Source organism: Melospiza georgiana, chromosome Z (assembly GCF_028018845.1).
Source record: "Melospiza georgiana isolate bMelGeo1 chromosome Z, bMelGeo1.pri, whole genome shotgun sequence".
Classification (NCBI taxonomy): domain Eukaryota; kingdom Metazoa; phylum Chordata; class Aves; order Passeriformes; family Passerellidae; genus Melospiza; species Melospiza georgiana.
In genome coordinates, this window is record NC_080465.1 from 12694706 (window position 1) to 12717590 (window position 22885).

Genomic DNA, 22885 nt, shown 5'->3' on the forward strand with positions numbered 1-22885 from the left:
CTCCATTGCTATATCAAGTGTGAGATTTGCTCTCAGTCCAGTTTGGTACCAGCAATATTCGCCAGCTTGCAATTTACATTTGCATAGTTGTTCCCTTGCATCTGAAGAACTCATACTGTGCATTGCCTTGCTAAATTGGCTTTGTGATCTGTAGGGGAATTTGCAAGAAAACAGCTCCATAAGAGAGATAATGCAAGGAAAACATTCAAAGTGGGGTCTCACATGCATAACAAAAATCCACTAGAACTTGCGGGAGGCTTGTGCAGGGCATGTCAGTGTCAAGACCTTAGTGTCACATTTCAAAATGCATATGACACCTTATTCCCACTATGGGGTTTCTTTTTTCCCCCCACTTAAAGAATCCCTGATGTCTCTGTAAGGAATAGAATCTATTTAAAATGGATTGGCATTTAAATTCTTGGTATGCCAGAAGGACTGTAGAAGGACTGTAGAAGGTCTGTATTTGGTCATGCTCTGTATTTGTTGTGCACACACAGCTTGCATTTACAAGTACAATTTATCTTAATGTAAAAGTGACAGAACTCATTGAAATGGAGTGTATGTGCTGCTTAAAAACCAGTGTATGTGCTGGTTAAAAATACTCTCCTGTTTGTATTATATTTAAAATAAATTTTAATTAGCAAAGTCTTGCTGTATATAACATGAAAATGAAGGCTATTTCTTATTGCTGTTCAATTATCTCTAATGTTACTGTAATTACAGTGTGGGTGCAGTTAAAGCGTGTAATGTGGTTATGTTGACGCTCGTGTGAAAGTTTGAAATATCTTTCCCTATGCCCCTCCCCCTGCCAATGCCTTATTTCTCCCTTTTCCTGTTCTGCTTAAATCTTACTGTTGTTTGCTATGCTAGGAAATTAAACATTCTTGCCTTTCAACCCTGCAGGAGTTAAGCAGCCACAGGAGAGAAAAGAGTTGGTGCTTGTCATTTGAACCATTGTAAACCAATGGTATATCTCATTTTTTGATGTCTAAACAGCTCTCTGTTCATTGTTCGCAGCCTCACAGAGGAGGTCTTTTGGGTGCAGAGGTAGAAATGCTTCACTTCTTGTGTTGGCTAGAGATAGTCTAGCATTTAGATCTCGAGTTAAATATTGTCAATTAGCATATAGCTTTTTGTCAGTGGTCAAGTCCACAAAAATTCTTTTGCAGTGACTAAAGGTACAGCAAAGAAGTTCTATAAGGACAGCTTTTCATTCTGTGCAAGAATGATTTAAAGGTCAACTGGACTGGAATTCAGTTAAGGATTGGATTATATTTTTTTCCTTGTGTGTATATGACTGAGTATACATCGGTGGGTACAAAAATGCACACAGAACCCTAGCAATCACCACACCGCCTCCTCTACCCCCTGCTTTTTAATTTTCAGGAGTTTACATGCTCAAGTTTCAATGAAACTGTCTTACTGGTAATGAAGTTTGATTATTGGATTGATCTTCCTCACGTTTACAGGTCGTGTTTGGCCATCACTGCTAAATGGAATGTAATATTCATTCATTATTTTATTTAAAACTGCTTAATTTGATGAAGAACAGATTGAATTTTACACCATGTTGAAATGAGTAGGTAGTTATGAATCTCACAGTTTATCACAGCACATGAATGTGTGAGGAAAATGAAACATTTTACACTTAGACTTGTAGTATTTGGTGTGTCTAATGATACAATCTGATTGAAGGATTGTCAGTCTTTTAATTATATCTTGTTTCCAAAATTGAGCTTTGTCTGAGCAGCTCAACCACTGTGTGGACTTTTTTAATACTGATTACATTTTAAAAATGTAATTGTTGGCCAAAAATGGGAGAAAAAGTTCCCGAATTCTTTGTTGCCACAGTATTGGCAGACGCATGAGTAATCATGGAATATGGTGTCCTTCAAGACAGATGTGAAGTGAGCTAAACACAAATCTGAATTTCACACTCAGTGGAGGACAAAGCAGCTGATGGGAAGAGGAAGTTTAAATTGCCTCAGTTGAAGGCTGAAAGTGTCATTAAACGGAGATACTGTACAGTGCCATCAGACCCCTTGGAAGGCTGTCCGTGTCTGCTCTTTTTGCAGAAAGCTCTTTTGATTTGTGAAAGACTAAAGTATCTGAAAGTAACATTTTAGCTCTGCTGGCTTCTCTTAGGAGGCCTCTCCCCTTTCCCCTTTCCCTCTCTCTTTCTCTCCCACTTCCCTCTTTACCCCTTCCCCTTGCTATCCCCGTCCCCTTTTTTCCCTTCCGTTTTTGCTTCCCCCTGAAAGCCCATCCAAAAACATTAAACGAGTTATGGGTAGCATATATATTTGTATTTTAAAAAGAGAATACAGTTGCAAGAGAATCCAGTTGACTTTTAAATCTTTTTTTATTAGACTTTCACACATTAAGTGTCCATGTCTTCCACAACCATAGAATTCTGGTAATACTGTTTACTTGAAAAACACAACTTTAAGATGTCTTATCCCTTTGCAAACCGTTCACTGCAGCTTGGACTTTTCAACATTTTAAGTGTTGGTACCTCTCCTTGCGAAGATGATGTTTAAAAATTGTCTTTAAAGGACATACTTAAAACTGCTTTTTGACTTGAGTCTTTGCAGTCTGTATGGTAATACTTGTGAGTCTGAGTGTATGTTGTGATTTTTTTTTTGTAAACTGATTGAGCAACTTATTGCAAGTGGAGCAATCAGTTTACAAATCACAGTGGAAAATTTCGTGTGGTGATTTCTAATATTTCACAAAATACATATTTGCTTGTTGTAAACTGAATTGGCAAGTCTAAAAGAGAGTGTGGATAGGAGCTAACTTTCTCTGAGCTGCACATCTAAATATGTCTACAAAATCCAAGGGGTTTTTTTTCTCTTTTTTTTTTGTGTGCTTTTCATTGTTTGGATTTTTAAAAATATAACTAGAATTTAGTTTCAGCAAGTTGGACACCATACAGATAGGAAAGATAGTGTCCAAAGTAATTCACTACTTCGCCAGTGCTTTCTTCTTAAAATATGAGTATAGAAATCCTTTAAGCAGAAAGCAAACTAGAGTGTTAGTATTTTAACACTCAGTAGGCAAAAAGAGGATGTATCTCCTTATTTTTTATTATTGAAGTGGCAGGACACACCAAGCAGCTTAGCAAATAAATTTCTAGGATTTAAAATGGGAAAAAAACCCCAACCTAGATTCTCAGAGTGCTGTCAATGAAAAGGGATGAGACATCTGAAGGTGTGCAGGACTTCCTTGATGCTGGATTGCTTTCCGTAAAGAATGTCACCAGTCTTGGCAGAGTATGGCTCATGATGAGACAGTTTCATTTCAGTCCACCACTGGCAGAATGAAAGGCCTCCATTGGGATGGATAAGAATTTCAGATTGTATTTTTAAACTTGACCACTGCACCATGGTTTTTTTCCTTGTTTTCTTGCTTTGTCATTGTTCACTCTCTGCTCTAGCATACTACTTGTAGGCAGTCCTGATATGTGCTGCATTGTATGATTATTTTCGTAGTGTCAGCAAATGTGTGCATTCTAGATCACTTTTTGTAGCTGTTTTCTGCATGGCACTGCATGTGAAGTCATCTTTTTGTCTAGGACATTGTAGAAGTCTGCATAGAAGATTTCTCTGTGTTCCTGTGTGCAGTGCTAGCTTGGAGCGTACACTGGAAATACAATTTGTGTTTCACTGTTGTTGCTGTGCCTTGCATGCGTGTGTTGCTGTGTATGCCAAGTTATAGGTACTGCAGGATGTGCAGTAATTAATTCATTTCAAGTAAATATGAAAAAAAAGTGAAGTCAGGCAACAATCTCTGCTCCCTTAGGTAGAGATTTGCATACCTGTGCCTTGTGTCACCCATCTTCTTCTGTAAATGCAGCCTAGTTGTGCTGCTCGGAACTTACAGAAAAGCATGGGACCAAGCTGGGTGGGAGACTGTCAGTGCATGCACACTTATCCATGCTCTGATTGTGAGTTCTTAGCTGACAGTCATACATAACTACCACGGGTTAAATTTCAAAGATATTTAAAGGAACTGATTCCTCATAGGAGGGTTGGTTTGGTGTTTTATTTGAAGAGACTGGAAAGGGCATGATAGGAATGGAGGTTTTGGATTGTTAGGTGAAGGAGCAGGAGAGCAGTTCAAGGCAAGTCTATTTTGGGTAGCAGTACAGGACACTTCAGAAAGAAATAAAGCATTGGCAATTTTGATGGGAAAATACTGATTAAATACAGAGAAGAACAAATTTCCCTTTCTGAAGAAGAGCCAATTTCAACACTAAGATTTCAGCTTTAAGTCATTTAAAATTTTGTTAGTGTCCTGGTTTCAGCTGGAATAGAGTTAATTGTATACTGGAGTATATATTGAAGGGATAACAAAAATAAAAAAATAGTAATACAGAAGAGAGAGAGGAATAAAATCCAAGAAAAACAAGTGATGCACAATGCAATTGTTCGCCCAGTGCCCACCGTGTCACACCTGACTGCCCCTAGTTTGTGTCACGTCCAGGCCATGTTATTTGGCTGTTTGGATCAGCTGTCCTGGATCAGCCTCCCTTCTGGCTTTACATGCACCTGCTCTCTGGTGAAACATATGAAACTGGAAAGTCCTGGATTTAGGATGAGCACTACTTAGCAACAGCCAAAACATCAGTGTGTAATTACCTCATACTGAATCCAAACCACAGCACTAAGAAAATGATCTCTAACCCAGATGAAATCAGGACAGTTATACAAATATGCAGTGCTCTTAAAGAGATCTTAGAGCAGTGCACCAGCCCTACAGAATTTGGGGTTTTTGGTTCTTTGTAAGGGGAAACGGAGAGAATACAAGTTAAGCCTAAAGACTGGCTTAGCCTGCTTTTTGAAATACATAAAGGATTCTTTCTGGTAGTTGCAGCTTGTGGGTTCATGAGTGAGACAGGATGCACTACTGGTTTGATAACCTCAGGAATATTACCTTGAGAATAACCTCTGAGTCTGTGTGAGCCATCTCCTTACAGACTCAAAAGGCTTCTTACGTTAGTGGCGTTGCTTAAGCCTGTGATCTTACTTTGGAGAGAGGGGGAAATTTGTGGGTAGCTGTTTGGTAGGAGTGCAGCTTCTCTGCAGCTCCCCCTTTAGAAATTAATAGAGGTAGATGCATGCTGTTTAACATCCCTGTGGAGATCTGTGGTTCCTCAGCTGAGGGTAGAGTAACTTGAAGATGTAACTACCTCAGATTCCCCTTTGATGTGCAGGGCTGATTTGGCAGCCCTCCTTTATTAAGGCCTTTCAGGAGGGGCCAAATGAGACTCAGCTTTTTTTGACGAAATTATTTGGCTGAGATGATGTTGCTGTTGAGTAAGAAATGACACAGACTCACCAGAAGGCTGGTTTGCACAGCATAGCAGCTTTACTTCAGATCCTCCTTTTTATACATTGTTCCAATACAGATAGACTTGATTGGTCAATTAATCAATGCATTTCACCTGATTGGCTAATTAAAAAAATGCCTTTCTTATAAACAATCTTTGAGAAAATCAAGAAAACAGAGAGTAGGAAAGCAACTATATTTTTTAAATTAATAAGCTATTTTTTATATTAATAAGCTATCAGTGTTTCTCTTCAACTCGCTAAAGTCTCACAAGCTGAAAAACTTACCTAGTTTTCTGGCAAAACTTATCTACTTTTCTTGCTCTCTGACCAGACTGTCACATCTACAAGATGTCACACTGTTGCCTCATTTTCTGTTTTTTTTGTGATGCCTCTTGGGATGAGTAAAGTAAGTTTTAACTCAGCCAAAGCAAGTATCAGGGATCTCAAGGTTAGCTATGTGTTTCTGTTGCTCTGGGAGTAAGCATCTTTCACTTCAATATGTTAGGAGGCTGCTGCTCTCTCTATGGGTAACCAGTTAGTCTAAAACCACTTGGCTTCCACAAAGTTTTGTGTTTATTGTTTCAAAAGGTTACGGCTTGAGTGCATCCAAAACTAGATAAAGAAAGTGGAATTGGAAGAGCTAAATTTATCTTAACATAAAATTAAGTTTTCGGGTAGTAGTTTGTAATGTTCTTTGGAGTCAGACATTACACTACCTTGTCAGGGCAATTGTATTCTCTTTGGCTTGGCAGACTGCATATGAATTGGTGTTGTTTGGATGATGTGCTACAGTCTGGAATTGGTTCATAAATTCCTGTGCTTCTTTTAAAATCTAAACCAGTTTGGTTTACACTCATCCTAAATTGGGTTTTGGTATCTACACAGGCAGAAAACGCAATTCACTGACTCCTAGATCAACTCTGTTTCCTTGTCCGAGTTGCCAGCGGGATATTGATCTTGGGGAGCGTGGCATCAATGGCTTATTTCGCAACTTCACTTTGGAAACCATTGTGGAAAGATACAGACAGGCAGCCAGGGCAGCCATTGCTATTATGTGTGATTTCTGCAAACCTCCAGCTCAGGAGTCCACAAAGAGTTGCATGGACTGCAGTGCAAGCTATTGCAATCCATGTTTCAAAATACACCATCCTTGGGGAACAGCAAAAGCCCAGCATGAATATGTAGGACCAACCACCAACTTCAGACCCAAGGTAAGTATGCTGTACCTTACAGAATTCAGGTTGCAGCATTCTCATGTAGCTGCAGACATATCTGCGCAATGATAGTTGCTTTTTAGGACCATGATTGCTTTATTGACAATTGCTGTTATTTATTGAGTGAACCACAAGCTTTTGCTCCTTGCTGTCATTGAAGGGGACATTGAGAACATACTTGAAGGGTCCCGTAAAAATAAGGGTTTTTACTTTGTGGAATGGATTGTGTTACTTGTGATCTGAGTCTTTCTTTTCTTTTTTAAGGCTTATTGATCACAAATAACAGAATATTCTAAGTTGGAAAGGACCCACAAGGATCATCAAGTCCAGCTTTTAAGTGAATGATTCATAGAGGGATTGAATCCATACCCCCCTTGGTGTTACTGGCACCTTGGTCTTGATCATCTAGAATGGACTGCCTAGGGAGGATGCTGTGTGTGGTAAACTTAAAAACCCCCACACACCTGGCCTCTTCCATGCCCCCTTTATGTACATCCCCTTTGGATGCTTTGTGCTTGAGTCTGATCCATCACCAAGCATCTTCTTTCTCTCCTTCCTTGCATCTAACAAGAGCAGAAGATGGAGTTATGTTCTCCATTGTTATTACACCATTTTTTTTTAATCTATAGCAGAAGAGATAAAAATGCTATGGCAAAAAATCTACTTTATAGCCTGGTGCTGCTGTTACTGCATTCAGGCAAAACAGTGGTAACAAAATGCCACTACCTTTGTGTCTCACGCTGAGCGTGGTGCAGTACATGGCAGTGGCTTATTGAATTTGTTAGATCACAGATGTTACATGTCACAGATACTATCTTGCTAACCAGGGACCACAATAATGGCCTTAATGTCCCAGCACAGGTTGGGGGACATGAAGGGGCATGTGCCTGTGCCTCCTTGCTGGACATCCCACAGGTGCCAGAAATGCTGGTGGTAAAGGAGTCCTGATTAATTATTGTTAAATTAAGTAAATCTGGCTAATGTGCAATGTGTAAGAAGCTCTTCACTCCTGGTATACTTTGCTTCTGAGACTGGAAAAATTTGAGCCTCTAAAGTTAGCAGGCTGGGAGATACTGAATGTCCAGAAGTCCACTTGGTGGCATTTTCCTTGAGTCTAAAACACTAATTCCAGTTAAAAGTGAGCATGTGCTTCATATGCTTTCAAATGGGCTTGCGCATTGTGTGAAATGTCCCTCTATTGGATAAATGAGAAAGGTGAAAGTTTGCATGCTATCTTCCAGCTCTTGCTTTAAAATGCTATACAGCTCCTTAAAAACTTTTCTTCTATGGCATCTAAATCCTCACAGCTGCTGGTCTGCTATGGGAAAATACCAAAGGCATCTTGTGATCCTTGTGCACTCCTAAAAGTGCCCTGTGGTGTTACTACATGCAGACTGAATTCAGGATTAAAAGTCAGTGGGTGAATTCTCTTGAAGCAGAGCAAAATGGGGTGAAGTGGTTTAGATTATTCTGACACTGATGTATTGAGTATGTGTGCACGTGTGGGATTTAGCATTTCTAATTGTATGTGAAGACAGGAAGAGGGGAAAAAAGGAGAAAAGCACAGTGTAGGTAACTTTAGATACATCTACTTGTTTTGAAAAACTTCCCAACTGCAGCAAGCTGATCCTTACTGTGCTCTTATAGAAACTTTTCTGAGGACTGTTTGAGCTTAATATAAAGTAAGAAAAAAATTGCACTGCAATTTTAAGACCTGAGCTGAAAGCATGTAGTATTTGTTGATTCCCTAAACAATGTCCTCAGTCACCACTTTAATTTACAACCAGGCTGGAGAGCACTTTGTAGGGTGTGTGGTGGGGATGGGAGAAGAACATACTGGGCTGATTGTTCTTGGGTTTTGAGAGAAGACAAGGCAGTCTGCTGACCTCTGCTGTCTCTTGCTTGCGGGCTGTAATTCTTGCTTATATGAGGAGATGAATAAAAACAAGGATTTTCTGTGAGGTGTGGAAAATTTCCACACTGCTGTGTGGAAAAATTACTTCCACAGATTAAGTGAATGACTGTAGCTTTTGGAGATGTTTGCCTGCACAGCTGATTTTCTTGGCAGCTTCCTTTTTTCTCTTTTTTATTTCCTTCCAAATCCAGTAGTCAATCCAAATGGGATCACTAATTGCATATTTTGTTTAAGGATAGTCTTAACGTGCTGGTGAGCCTGGTGCCTTTAACCATTCCTTAGGATAACATTTGAGATTTGAAAGCTGGTTTCAGGTTTTAGTTTATTGTGTCCATATTTGTGATGCTCACAATTTTCTATTTTTATGCCCTTTTCTGACCTCTCTTGTGTGGGGGCATATTGAAACTAAAAAGCTTCCTCAAAAGTTCCTCTTTGGTAACTCCTATGTAATAGATGACCCAAATGTTGTCTTTCTCTAGAATGAGGCAAAGCAAGCATTGTTTCTTTTTTTAAACGAACACACACACACACACACACACACACACACACACACACACACACACACACACACACACTTTATATGTTTAATCTGTTGCCGGAACTTGGACTTGAGCAGCACTTTTTTAACTCTTTGAGCATTCATTTCAACAAGTTCTGGTTTTGAAAGGTGATTTTTTTAGCAAACTCCAGCTTTCTTGCAATGCTGTTTGAGCTAATCCTGGAAGTAGCAGCCAGTGTGAACAGCTTCTAACCGGAGTCAGACAGAAAAATTGAAACACAAATTTGAAATTTTGTCTTTAAAATGACTGTAGCTGTAGGTGGCTGCACTTCGTGGCTCCAAAAGCAATGGCTATGTGGTTTATTAAAATGTAGCTTGGACTTAAATTGCTGCAATGTTATGTCAGCTCTTGCTTTACGAATCAGTTCGTAGCTCTTGCAAGAGATGCTGGCATGAGCATGGTTAAGTTTGACAGGCTGAGTGTGTTATATGTTGCATTTACAGCTCTGAGCTGGAGTGTAGGGTGCTGGAGGGATTGCAAACAACATGGGCAGGGTTTAGCAAAAGATTGATTGCTATATGGAGGCTACACAGACACTGCTAGAGGCTTACTTACTGTAAACCTTGTGAAACTGTACGTGTTCATCTGCTGGCTTTCAATGTCCTTGACAAATATAAAAGGTAGAGATAAACTGACTATAAAAAAATTCACTGATGAAGTCACACGCTGCTTTGGGTTCGTTGGATGTTTTGATTTTTTGTTGAGAACCTCCATTTTGGAAGTACACCTGTACTGTCTCTGCTCTTTTTTTTTTTTTTTTTTTCCCACAGATTTTGATGTGTCCAGAACATGAAATGGAGAGAGTAAACATGTACTGTGAAATCTGCAGAAGGCCTGTTTGTCATCTTTGCAAACTGGGTGGAGGTCATGCAAACCATAGGGTAACAACCATGAGCACTGCCTACAAAACCCTTAAGGTACAAGAAAATATCATTGGACCTGGCCTTAAGAAGGGAAAGAGTACTTCTGATGTGAGGGCAAACTCCCACTGGATAGAAGCCAGGATGTGTGTTTAGGAGACTCTGGACTAGTTTTGAGCCCTGTCATTGTGCAAGATTTGTTAATGTATATATTAATGTGATATAGGGCATATTTTAGAAACCAAACTGTTTGCTATGATGCTTGAAATATAACTCCAGAAAAGCGCTGGCATCTTATTTCAGCTAATTGTACAGCAGTACAGACAACGCAGAAGGTTTAAGTAATTAATCAACTTTACAATCAATTTTTTTAAATATAAGTGTTCAGGTAGCTTGTGGTAGAGGATACTTGAGAAGCCGGTCTGAGAAATGTGCATCTGAAGTATCTGTTGATATCTTTGTATGTTTCTGAAGCTGCATAGCTTCAGAATGTTAATTTCCTAAGCAAAGCACAACAGTAAAGACTTGCAAACATCAGATAGTTATTGAAGGCAGCACCTACTTCCTCTTCTTCCTTTTCTTCCTCTCTTGCTCTCAGGAGAAAAAAAAAGGAAAAAAAAAGATCAGATTAGCCTGCCTTGTGCTATTTGGCCTCCTCACCAGTTTGTAAGGCTTTTCCTGTAACTCTTGCAGCTAAGGAAGCACTGGGACAAATCTGTGATTTGAACTACTCATTTTTCTAGCAACTCTTACTAGAAATGAGTTAATAACTATCCTTTCTGTAAGTTTAATGTCCTGAAGCCTCTTTTTCCCTGTCCAAGAGAGGGTGATTCCTGGGTGATTGGGAGCCAGCTGACACTGTTACCTCTGATCCTTCAGCCTGTGCCAGCAGCCGCTCTCAGAGTTGCTTTGCAGGTCACCAGACAATTCTCCGCAGGACTGCTGCTCATAACTGGTGTCATGCTTTTGTCCTTGTGGCTAGATAAACTGAGGATAAAACAGGATGACCTGCTAGTGCTGGTTTTCAGTTTGTGTGAGATGTCCTGTTCTTGCTGGTTTACTTCAACAGGAGAAACTTTCAAAAGATATCGAGTACCTCATCAGTAAGGAGAGCCAGGTGAAGGCTCACATCACACAGCTGGATCTGCTGATGAAAGAAACTGAGGTAAGAGTGGCTTCAAGGTTGTCTGGGTTTGGCCTTTGTGCAGTCACAGGAAGGATTCAAAACTGTTTTCGGTGAAATGTTTCAAACTTTGAGTTTTTCAGTTAAGTAGTAAAACAATTTTTGAACAGTTTGTGGTAGACTGAGTCACACATGGTAAGACCTAGTCCTGCCAGTATGGGAAGCAGACAAAAGGAAGTTTATGTTTGCGTAAATTTAAATAAAATAAAGCTTACTTGATACCTTAATCAAAGTGGGTTACACATAGGGTATTTGTGTATTTATGATGGTGCACTATTTACACTGCCTGTTTACCTTGAGAAAGGCAGAATTAAGGGCAAAATCTCCCTGCAAAAGAGTCACATACAAGCTGAAAAGGCAGAAATGAAAGAAGCTCCTAGTACTGGTGTGTCTTGATTGCAGACTGCCTCTGAGTTTTGCAGTTCCTTTTATCCAGGGCAGTATTCAGAGGTTCAGAGGGTGTACAGGAGAAGCTGGGCTGGACCCTCATGTCAGGGTGGTTGGGGAAGGTGGAAGAGCGTCTAGCACTTGGGCATGAAGACTTCTGAGACTGTTTTTACAGTGCTTTTTCATGAGCTCTCTAGACAAATGTAATGCATAACTCAGGGTGTAATCAGAGGAATACTTTCCTGCTCTTCATTCTCTGTTAAAGACAGCAAATGCTGACTAGCTTGGGCGGTGTGCTGATCTCATTTTCAGTGCTGAATAGCATAACAAAGCTCATTAGTCTTACCTGTCAAATGGATGACCAGATTACTGTGATATCTTGAACAACCTTAAGTATGTTTCTGTACAGAGTCACAGTGACATAGAATCTGTCTGAAATGTCTTTTGTTTGCTCCTAGTGCAACAGTGAAAGAGCTAAACAAGAAGCATCTCATAGTTTTGAGAAATTATATTGTGTCCTGGAAGAGAAGAAATCTGCAGCTCTTAGGGCAATTGAAACTTCTAAGAATATAAGGTTGGAAAAATTGCAAACACAAGTGGAAGAATACCAAGGGCTCCTGGAAAATAATGGCCTTGTAGGATATGCTCAAGAAGTGCTTAAAGAAACAGATCCCTCTTGTTTTGTTCAAACAGCAAAACAACTTCATGTCAGGTATCTTAAATATCTTCTGTTTGAGACGCAAGTACTGTTCCAGGATGTCTGTGCAGTTGTATTCTTGGGAGATGATCCTGGTTTAGCTGGAATTCCTGCATGAGAGTGTGCCTTAGGAAACAACACTCAGGAGAGGAGTGCTCTTGTCCTGCCACAATGCCTAGCCTTGCTCAGTGGGACTGAAGTGGGAGGGCAGTCTGTTTAGCTTCCTGACAAATTCCTTGTCTCAGAGATTTTATCAGGTATTTGCAAGTTAATTTACCAGGACTCTTCTGGCTTTAGGCTCTTTGATCTTTGTGTTCTCTACTGGCACCCTACATCAGTTTTGTTCTTTGAATGTTATGCTCCAGATTATTTAAATGCTTTGCCAACTGAATGACTACCTGTTCATTATCTTTACACTCATGTACAAAAGGCCTTTAAATTTGGCATTTGAGAATCTTTCTAGAGATTCAAGAGAAAATTTCTGGGAGACATCAGAAAATACATGAAAGCAAAACTTTTTAACAGCAAAACCTGGCATTTTTACTTAAGGAATGTCCAACTTGAATTACCTTTTTTTTTTTTGTGCTATCCCACTTTTGTGTTTTCAGAATCCAAAAAGCTACCGAGTCTCTGAGCAGCTTTACACCAGCAGCTGCAACTACTTTTGAAGGCTTTGTGGTGGACACTGCCAAGCAAGAAGACATCCTTGGTGACTTGTCCTTCCATTCCAATGGTAAATTCTGAGAGCATTAGGTCTTTCTCAAGTTTTAGCTTTTAAGGCTTATCTGGAGAAAGGCAGAACTTGCACAGGGCAGCAGTTGCAGAGCTCAGTGTTGTGGCTTGCATTGTTCCTTCTGTCTCCATGATTCAGAAGGCATTATCTGGCAGCAGTGTTAGTTTCAGCTTTCATAAAGAAACTAAAATTACATTTCCTTTCCTACAGTACCAGTTTGCACTGGCTTCCAAAATATTGTATTTACATCACACTCAGTCTTTCTAAAAGCTTTTTATTGCGTGACAGAAAGAAATAGTTTTTAAAGCTGCCAGAAAAAAAAGGCTCAAGCCTTTCAAAGTAAAAACAGAAAATAGGGGATTTATTTAAGTGTATGAACAGAGAACCATCCTCATCTACTCCTTTTAATTGAGAGAGTCAGATTCCCCCTTTAACAGTGCTATAGCTCAACAAAGGGGTTATCTCTTGGTTTAAGACAGTTTTAAGAGGTGCATGCTTTAAAATGAGCTTCCTTCCAATATTGTTTTAACCAATCCCTTTCCACCAATAAGGAAAAAAAAATATGAGTAGATAGAAGTGAAGAAAATAACAGTTTACTAAAAAAACAAAATAGCAATGGGCCAAAAATAACTGTAATAGTCCCTAGTTACAAAGTGGCTGAAATCTCACTGGGCACAGCTAGATTTGGAATACAATAACAGTTTGGGTTACCCAGGACTGGTTGTATGATTAACTCCAAAATAACATGTATCTAAATTTCATAGCCTTTTTTCTCATGTGTTTCAGGTCTAGAAATACCAGAAATCAACGAAGAGCAGAGCAGAATGTACAACAAAGCTCTGATCAGCTGGGAATGCTCTGGGAAGACAGATTCAGCTGATATCTATGTCCTTGAGTATCATAAACTTAACAAAGAAGAGGAGAGTGTGACATGGCAGAAGACTGAAGTGTGTGGCAAGAGCAAAGTATTATCTGATCTCGATGATGACAGCAGCTACGCCTTTAGAGTTCAAGGTTACAAAGGATCCATCGGCAGCCCTTGGAGCCGAGAAGTTACCATGCGTACTCCTCCAGCTCCGGGTAGGGGGTTTTCTTATATTTGTCAGTGTTAAGAGCTGAAAGCAGTTTCCAGTAGCTCCCAGATGTCTCCTACACTGTTACCAGTTTCATAAATGTTTAGAAGCACTGTTACAGATTAAGTCAGTAACACACAGAGACTGTTAGCTTGCATGACAGTCCTGGTAGCCTTTAAGAGTGGCAAATTCTAATGCCTGTATGACTTAAAATGTAGTTTATGAGCACAGAAGGCCAAATACATAACTAAGCAGAATTTTTCTCTGGGATACTATTTTTCAGTTTTCAGTTTTCTTTTTGATGACAAATGTGGGTACAACAGTGAACATCTCGAACTGAACCCAAGAAGAACATCTGTGGAAAGTAGGGCTGGATTTCCTCTGCTTCTGGGATCTGAGCGCTTGCAGGTTGGATGCTTCACAACCCTGGATTACATCATTGGTGACACTGGGATTGCCAAAGGGAAGCACTTCTGGGCTTTTAATGTTGAACCCTACTCATACCTGGTGAAGGTGGGAGTTGTTCCTGGCAGCAAGATACAGAAATTGTTCCACAATACCTGTGATGTTATCAGTCCAAGGTAAATTGCATACTCTTGCTTTAATGCATGTTTTACATAGGAAGATGGGGTTTTTTTTAAAAGTAAATGAAGAGCAAGTCTGTTTTGAGTTAGTACACAAGGTGAACCTAACCAGTGAAAAGTTTGAAGGATATTGTGTAAGCAGTTTCCCCCGTTATTAGCAGAAAGATGTCCTGATTATCCAGAGTCCTATTTTCTTTCTTTTTGGGAAAGAAGTCAGGTTCCTGTAGATGCCAAGGAATGTCAGTTAAAGCAAGAAGGTTAAAAATAAGTAAGTTTTAAGACTGAAGCAATACTTGATTATCAGTCGTAAGGTTCTGCCTTAATTCCCTTGGCATACAAGGTTTGGCAGCCTTTCAGAGGAACAGTATTCACTGTGCATATTTGTATGTTTTTGCACTAGCTGTGTCACAGTGGATTCCAAGTCACTGGCTTACCCCAGGCTACATGCTTGCATACTGCATTGGAGTGCTACTGAGCACAAGCCAAAGTACAGTGGACAAACCAATAAAAAGATTTCCATCTCACAATTAGAGTTATAGCAAGCCTGCACATATGTGGGAACTGCAGGCAGGGAGGCTATCTCCTGGGGACTCTTATTTAGAAATTTAGAAATGTTTGACTTCTTCCTGTATAACGCATGGAAAATGTGTCAGCACAATCTTGAGCTGCTGGAAGCCAGATGGAGCCATTTGCAAAGTGAGAAATTAGATCTAAATTTCCTGATTTCTTTTTTCCTTCTTCGCATAGAGAGCTGTAAAATTTTAGCTGACACAGAAAGAACTGCCCCCACAAGCACCCCAAAACTGAAATCCTAAGTAGGGAATGTCTCTACTGGAGAATGTGTGCTTCTCCATGCGTCTTTATCTGAGGACAGAGGTGGAGAGCAAGGCATGTAGACTGACCAAGTATGTCTGCAGACTCTCCAGTAACCATCTGAGAAACTTTCAGGGAAGTCTTCAGACAGAGCACTTTAAAAAAAGCCACCAAACTAAAACCACTAAAACACTACCTTTTGTTTTGTGAATTTTACAGATAATGTAACATAGCAGCATCATGGAAAACTCACAGGACATGTTCTTGTCTGTAATGATTGGTCATATTTGCTAAGTTACTTCTCAAGTTAACTGATTTACTATACCTGTAGATTCATTAATGATTGCCTAGCCTAAGTACATTTAGACACACCCACTTCTTAGTAAAGCCTTCTGTGGTTTTGTCCTTATTGGAGTTCAGGTGTTATTACTTGTTTGAAGTGACCCAAGTGAAATCCCACCTACTAAATGCCTCTTCCTTCCTGGCTAAGCTATGTGTCACTGGTGGGATGAGTGCTGTGACTGGAGTGCCCTGTTGGTTACAGGCTCTTCAGAGGGACCGGGGGCAGATGGAGTGGGGGTGCCACTGTCTGTAGCGTGGTGCCTGGAATGTATGGAGCCTGCAGCTGCTGGCAGTGCTGCAGTTGAGAACCTCTGGGTAAGGATTACGGCAGAAACAAAGTTGATGTCCTTGTGAGAATCTACTACAGGCTACACAGCCAAGATGAGGACACTGATGAATTATTCCTTAAGGAACTAAGGAATATCTCTACATCAACCACCCTTGTCTTTTAGGGCACTTCAGCTTGGCAGATGTTAACTGAAAGCACCACATAGATGATACAAACAGGTCCAGAGGAGTCATAAAACAGCTGGATGATAACTTCTTGGTATGGGTTCTAAGGGAGCCAGCTGAGAAAGGTGCTCTCCCTGATTTTTTTCTGAGTCAACAGAGAGGATCTCGTGAGCAAAGTGGAGATGAGCAGCCGTCTTGGCCACAGAAACCATGAAGCAATTGAGTTTAAAATCTCTGTTGTCAGGAGGAGAAGTGCCAGCAAAACTTCAACTCGACATGAGGAGAACAAACTTGAGGCTGCTGAGAGTACTAGTCAGGAAAGACTGGGAGGCCACTATTGAAGGTGCTAAGGTCCATCAGTGCTGGTCACTTTTTAAGCACCACCTCCTAAGGGCACAAGAGCAGGCAATTTCAAAATATCATAAGTCAAGCAGGTGGGACAGAAGGCTGCCTTGGGTGAGCAGAGAACTTCTAGAGCTGAGGCAAAAAAAAAAAAAAGGTATGGCAAATAGCAGCAAGATTGGGAAATGTGGGAGAAATAAAGAGATGCTGCTTGACATTTGAGGGAAAAAGTTCATGTGGTCAAAGCCCAACTGGAATTGAAGCTGGCCAGAATGCGGGGAACAATAAAAAGAGTTTCTTAAAAACACAATAATAGCAAAAGGGAGTCAGAAATACCATTGGCCTGTTACAGGAGGAGGATGGTCACCTCACTAAAAGAGACAGAGACAAGACAGGAATGTTTAATGCTTTATTGACAGTTTCAACACCACTAGTGGTCTTTGGGGGTCCCAGAACTCAAAGACCATAGCTGTGAGAATGATAAACTCCCAGCCAATCCCAAATTTGTGCAGGATTTGCTGTTCCACCCAAATCCCCATAAGTCTGTGGAGCTTGATTGGATTCTTCCTAGGGTACTGAGCTGACTGATGTAATTGTGAGACCTCTCTGATGTTTCAATGGTCTTTGGAGGTGCCAGTCAACTGGAAACTGGCAAACGTTGTCCTAGTTTTCAAGACTGGCAGGAAAGATGACCCTGGTAACAATAGGGCTGTGAGTCTCCCTTCAGTGACTGGTAAATTTATGGAGAAGATTATTCTAGGAATTACTGGACAACCCCTGAAGGACAGTGCAGTCATCAGGGGAAAGTCCTGCTTTAAAAACTTACTTTCCTTTCATGACACATGTAACCCACTGAGCTCACCAAGGGAAGTTGATGTAATCTCTTTTGATTTCAGTAAAGCTTTTGATGCTGCGTCTCCCAAGATCCTTCTGGACAAACTGTCCAGCACACAGCTGGATAAAGACATCACGTGATGGATGAGCAACTGGTTCAGGGGCCAGGCAGAAGGGTCACAGTGAATGGGGTGACCCCAGACTGGTGACCTGTCACTGGGGGTTCCACAGGGCTCCATGCTCAGCCCTGTGCTCTTTGTCTTCACAAATGCCTTGGACATAGGACTGGAAGGGTTACTAAGTAAGGCCACAGATGATACAAAACTGGGAGGAGCAGCTGACTCCCTCAAAGGCCAGAAGGCCCTGCAGACACACCTTGACAATGAGAGGGCTGGGCAGGCACCAACTGCATGAAATTCAGCAAGGGCAAGTGCTGGGTTCTGACCTGGGATGGGGCAACCCTGGATGTGCAGAGAGCCTGGGAAAGGAGAGGCTGGAGAGCAGTGTTCTAGAAGGGACCTGAGGGTCCTGGTTAATGGGAAATTGAACATGTGCCAGCAGTGCCCTGGCAGCCAGGAGGGCCCCCATGTCCTGGGGGGCATCGGGCACAGCATCACAGCCAGGCAAGGGAGGGGATTGTCCTGCTCTGCTCTGCACTGGGGCAGCCTCACCTCGAGTGCTGGGAGCAGGTCTGGGTGCCACAACACAAAAAAGACATTGAGCTGTTAGAGAGTGTGCAGAGGAGGGCCATGAATATTTTGAAGGGTCTGGAGTGAAAGCCTTTTAAGGACTGACTGAAGTCACTTGGCTTGTGCAGCCTGGGGAAGAGGAGATGGAGGGGAGCAGAGAGGAGACACTGATCTTATCTTTCAGGTGACCATTGTCAGGACCCAAGGGAATGACATAAAACTTTGTCATGAGCTCCTTAAGCTGTATATTAGAGAAAGGTTTTTGACCCAGAGGGTGGTTGGACTCTAGAGCAGGCTCCCCAGGGAGGTGGTCCCAGCACCAAACATGCCAGAGCTTAAGAGACATTTGGACAATGCTCTCAGGCACATTGTGTAACACTTGGGGTTGTCCTGTGCTGGGCTAGAACTTGGAATATGATGTTTTTAGGGTTTTCCTTCTAATTCAGGATATTCTATGATTCTGTGATTTTTTTTTTAACCAAGATTTTTGGGTGATCATGTGGTGTTGCCTGTATGACAGAAATGTTCTTCTCCTGTTCACATCACTGATCCCACTTCAGCATTTGTCAAAAGCACGTGGGGTTTTTTTGTGTTCCAGGTACGAGCAGGACAGCGGTCATGACAGTGGGAGTGAAGATATCTTCTTCGACTCATCGCAGCCTTGCACACTGGTCACTTTAGGCATGAAGAAGTTCTTTATCCCTGCCACACCTGCTGCTCCCAAGGATCCAGCCAGCAGAATCCTTCCCCTGCCGTCGTGCTTGGGCGTCTGCCTTGACTGTGACAGAGGCAGGGTGGGGTTTTACGATGCAGGCCGCATGAAGTGCCTGTACGAGTGTGAGGTGGATTGCTCCGGCCTGATGTACCCAGCGTTTGCCCTGATGGGCAGTGCGGCAGTGCACCTTGAGGAGGCTGTCACAGCCAAGGACAGGGAGTACCATGGCGACATCTAGTGCAGTAAACTCTTCCCATTGCTGTTCTGAGACAGAAAATGAAAGCAGAAGAATTCTACCTTAGCTTTTAGTCCTGATAAGTTATATTCCACCTACAAGTTGCTCACAAGCCTCTGGCCTGTGATTTTTTTAAAATAAATGGTCCAGGCACTTCTGCACCAGAGGAATTCTCCTGCCTTTCTTGTCATCTGTGCAATGCTGTTCTCCACAGACTTCTTTTCCTGGGGGAAGCAGGGAAGAAGTCTGACTAGCAACCAAAATTTACTTTTCAGGACTAGCAACCAAAACTTACTCTTCGGGGTAGAAATCTGCCTTTTATTTAACTTAAATCCTTACATAGTCAGTTTTGTATTTAATGAAGTCAAAGCTGACGGTGTGTGATTGCCATTCTCCTTTTAAGAAATCTGCCTGAATGCCTCTGCAGGGTTAAATGCTGTCCAGTTAACCCCTGAGCACCAGTTCGGCCTTTCAGCACAGAATAGAATATAAAAAATATAATATGAAAGAAAAAGAAATTAGAAATGGTGTTGAATGTTTAACTTATACTTGGAATGATGAAGGTAAACTTGAATCTCATTGCATGTTGTATACCCTTAATGTGATTGTAAGTTAAAACTCGAAGTTCTGACACTCAGTGTCCTATAGTTGGTGGCATAATGGTAAGTTTCTTTATTCTTCTAGGCTTTAACTATAAGCTATCTAAAAAAAGTGCAATTTTCCCTTAAATGTCAGAATTTGGAATTAAAAATCAGAAATGTTTGCATGTGTGAGTAACGGTACCTGGTATTTAGGCAAAAGGAAGTGAGTTGCTGACATGAGTAATTATATGTGAATTCAAAAAATTAACCTATAAAAGCAAGTATTAAAGAAATATCTGATTTTTCTTTTAATCTAGTAGCAGCTTGGATTTTTCTTAGTAAGAATGTTAAAAATGCACTGGTTAAGTTTTGAGACCTAATTTCTGCCTTAAAGGATGTCTCCTGTCAAATTTCAGTTCCTCTAATGTTAAAACTGTATCACATTAGCAGAATCATAGAACCATGGGAACAACTAGAGTTCCAAGGGATCTTTAAAGACCATCTAGTTCCAACCCCCCTTGGCCCAGGCAGGGACATCTTCCACTAACCAGGTTGCTCAAAGCTGCATCCAACATGAAATTGAACACTTCCAGGGATGGGGCATCCACCACTTCTCTGGGAAACCTTCTCCAATGTCTTACCACCCCTATTGTTAGAAATTTCTTACTTAAAAAAAAAAAATCTCCAACCGAAATCTATCATATTTTAGTTTAAAACCATTGCCCTTTGTCCTGTCTCTCGAGGCCTTGGTAAAAGACTTCCTCCATCTTTTTTTAAAATCCTTTTTATATATTAAAAGGCCATAATAAGGTCTTTCTGGAGCCTTCTCCATGCTGAATAACTCCATCTCTTACAGCGTCCTCACAGGAGAGGTGTTACAGCCCTCTGACAATTTTTGTGCCTCTTCTCTGGAACCACTGTACTGGGGGCCCCAGAGCTGAACGCAGTGTGTGCAAGCACACATTGCTGGTTCATGGCCAAGTTTTCATCCATCAGGATGCCCAAGTCCTTCTCTACAGAGCTGCTCTCTATCCCTCAGTCTGTATTGATAGTAGAGATTTCCTGGATTCAGGTGCAGTACCCTGGTTGGTGAACCTCATGAGATCCACATCAACACCAGTGCCAGGACAGACCCTTGAGGGATACTGCTCATTACTGGTTTCTGCTTGGACATTGAGCTGTTGACTGTGATTCTTTGGGTATAGCTATCCAGCCAATTCCTTATTCACTGAACAGTCCATCCACTTAAACCCTTCTCTTTCAAGTTTGGAGATAAGAATGTTGTGGGGGATCTTATCAAAGGCCTTACAGAAGCCCAGGTACATCTCTTAGCTCTTCCCTTATCCACTGTTGCAGTCACTGGGTCACCGAAGACCAGTAGGTGAGTCAAGCAGTTCTTGCCCTTGGTGAACTCATGTGGCTGTCCCTGATCACTTTCCTGTCTTCCATAAGTTTTGACCTATCTTCCAGGAGGATCTGTTTCATGATCTTACTGAGAATGGAGGTGGACTGCCTGTCTTTATAGAAACCCCTGTATAAAAATAGTAGGGTGTGTGAACTGTTGACTTATGGAAAAATAAGGATCTAAAGTGAAGGATGTTTCTAGTAAGTACTTGGTGCTTTCTGATTTGGGGATATGCTTTCTAATTTGGGGATATGCTTTCTAATTTGGGGATAGTGTTGCATCTTGATGAATGTCTGAAGGATGCTTACTAAGTACATGTATATACAGCTTCAGAGCTCTGAAACGGGACCTGAAAATCACAATACAGTTAAGTGAATGTAGGTCATAATGCAAATCTTTTGCAGGCTTTGCTGTCTGAACTGATCTGACCTCGAGTCCACCTCTCCCAGTGTCTTCTCTCTTAAGCCTCTGACTGTGGCCACTGTTGGAAAAAACTGTCAGAAGCAGTTGTCTTTACCAGCCAGAAAGGCCGAGCAACCGCAACTTCTTTTCTGCATCTCATCTGCAAATGTTCTGTCTTGATGAGACTGTGTGAAAGTGCACTCCATAAATTCACTGTGAGTTGTGTGAGAAACACACAGCAGCAGGTGTGAAGTATGGGGTACCTTTTGGAATTTTCTCCCCCAAGCGAAAAGACAAAGGGTCTCTCACTAGTTAGCCTTTTTAGTAACTTCTTCTGGTTTAGATGGTTATCATTATAGCCTTCAATTTCTGTCATTCCATCCCTTTCATCTTCCCTCTTACTGGATTGAAGCCATGCCATCTACTTGCCTGCAGAGGCTGACAACAGTCTGTCCATAAGACACCCTGTCGCTGTGACGGATGACAAGTTTTGTGTTTTCCTTCTTGTAGTCCTAAAACCTTAATTGCCTTTTATTTGATTGATACCTGATACCATAGTCATGATGAAGCTTCTTCTGCATTGTTTTTCACGCAGTCCTGATGGTTGTGCAGGGTGCGTGCAGGGTTTTCCCCACTGGTGGGCTGTTTTGCATTTGTTTATGTCGATCATGCTTGTTTACCTAGTCACTAAGTTCTGAGGGCCTTCTGCAGCTCTTCAGTCGCTTCTAGACTTGGATGTTCCTGAGTAGCTTAATTGGAAACACAAACATGCCCATGTTTTTGTTTGCTTTTCCAGGTCTTGGAGCAAACTGGTTGTAGTGAGACTCAGATGATCTCTCTGCTGTTAAGATTTTTGTTCCTTCCACGTCCTTTCCCCCTCCAATATTTATTAAACCCCAAGTCAAGCACTGAAAACTCTTACATTAGTATACTCTGCTGAGTATTACGTGTGAGTGCAGCAGTCAGAGAGAGCCAGGAGAAAGGATTCTCACTTCAGTAGCTGTGACTTCTGCCCTTGTATAACTGGCATAGTCAGTTCATCTACCACACCAAGAATCAGCTTAGAGCTGTAGGTTGTAGGGCTGAACTTTCTTTTCCAGACCAAATCTCCTTCCATAGACAAATGTTTCATTTTTGATTCCTCTGTTTCAGAAACTGGTCTAAATTAGATGCTTTATGTCATGGTTAGCACTCCACATTTCCACATTTAGATTTTTTATAAGCATCTGGATTTGGATCCCCAGACCTTTTTTTACTTTATGGAAATATTTGTAAAGGGAACAGTCTATTGCAGATATGAAGACAGTGTCTCAGACTCCATGATCTAAAAAAAGATTATTGGTTTGAGACTGTAGAAGTAAGAAATTCAAAATTTAGGGGCCTTTTCTACTAGAGTTTCAAATTCATTTAACATGTGTTCTGCTATGCAATTACTCTACTGGACAGAAACTGATGCTACTTTAAACATTTATCTACCTTTTGATATATCTATCTCATCCTGAGTTTAAAAATTAATTTGGCTTTTGGTGTTA

The 22885-nt window shown here is 41.1% G+C and overlaps 1 protein-coding gene across 2 annotated transcripts in view; it reads left to right on the forward strand.

The window, feature by feature from the left end:
* Positions 1-19071, forward strand: part of TRIM36 (tripartite motif containing 36) — a 30979-nt gene extending 11908 nt beyond the window's left edge. For both annotated transcript variants that reach the window (XM_058044049.1, XM_058044050.1), the window contains exons 3-11: positions 1018-1047; positions 6222-6547; positions 9796-9942; positions 10955-11050; positions 11914-12167; positions 12761-12885; positions 13672-13965; positions 14242-14539; positions 18614-19071. In XM_058044049.1, coding sequence (XP_057900032.1) covers positions 1018-1047; positions 6222-6547; positions 9796-9942; positions 10955-11050; positions 11914-12167; positions 12761-12885; positions 13672-13965; positions 14242-14539; positions 18614-18968 — 1925 coding nt within the window. In that variant the 3' untranslated portion in view covers positions 18969-19071. The remainder of the gene's footprint in view (positions 1-1017; positions 1048-6221; positions 6548-9795; positions 9943-10954; positions 11051-11913; positions 12168-12760; positions 12886-13671; positions 13966-14241; positions 14540-18613) is intronic.
* The last annotated feature ends 3814 nt before the right edge of the window (positions 19072-22885 follow it).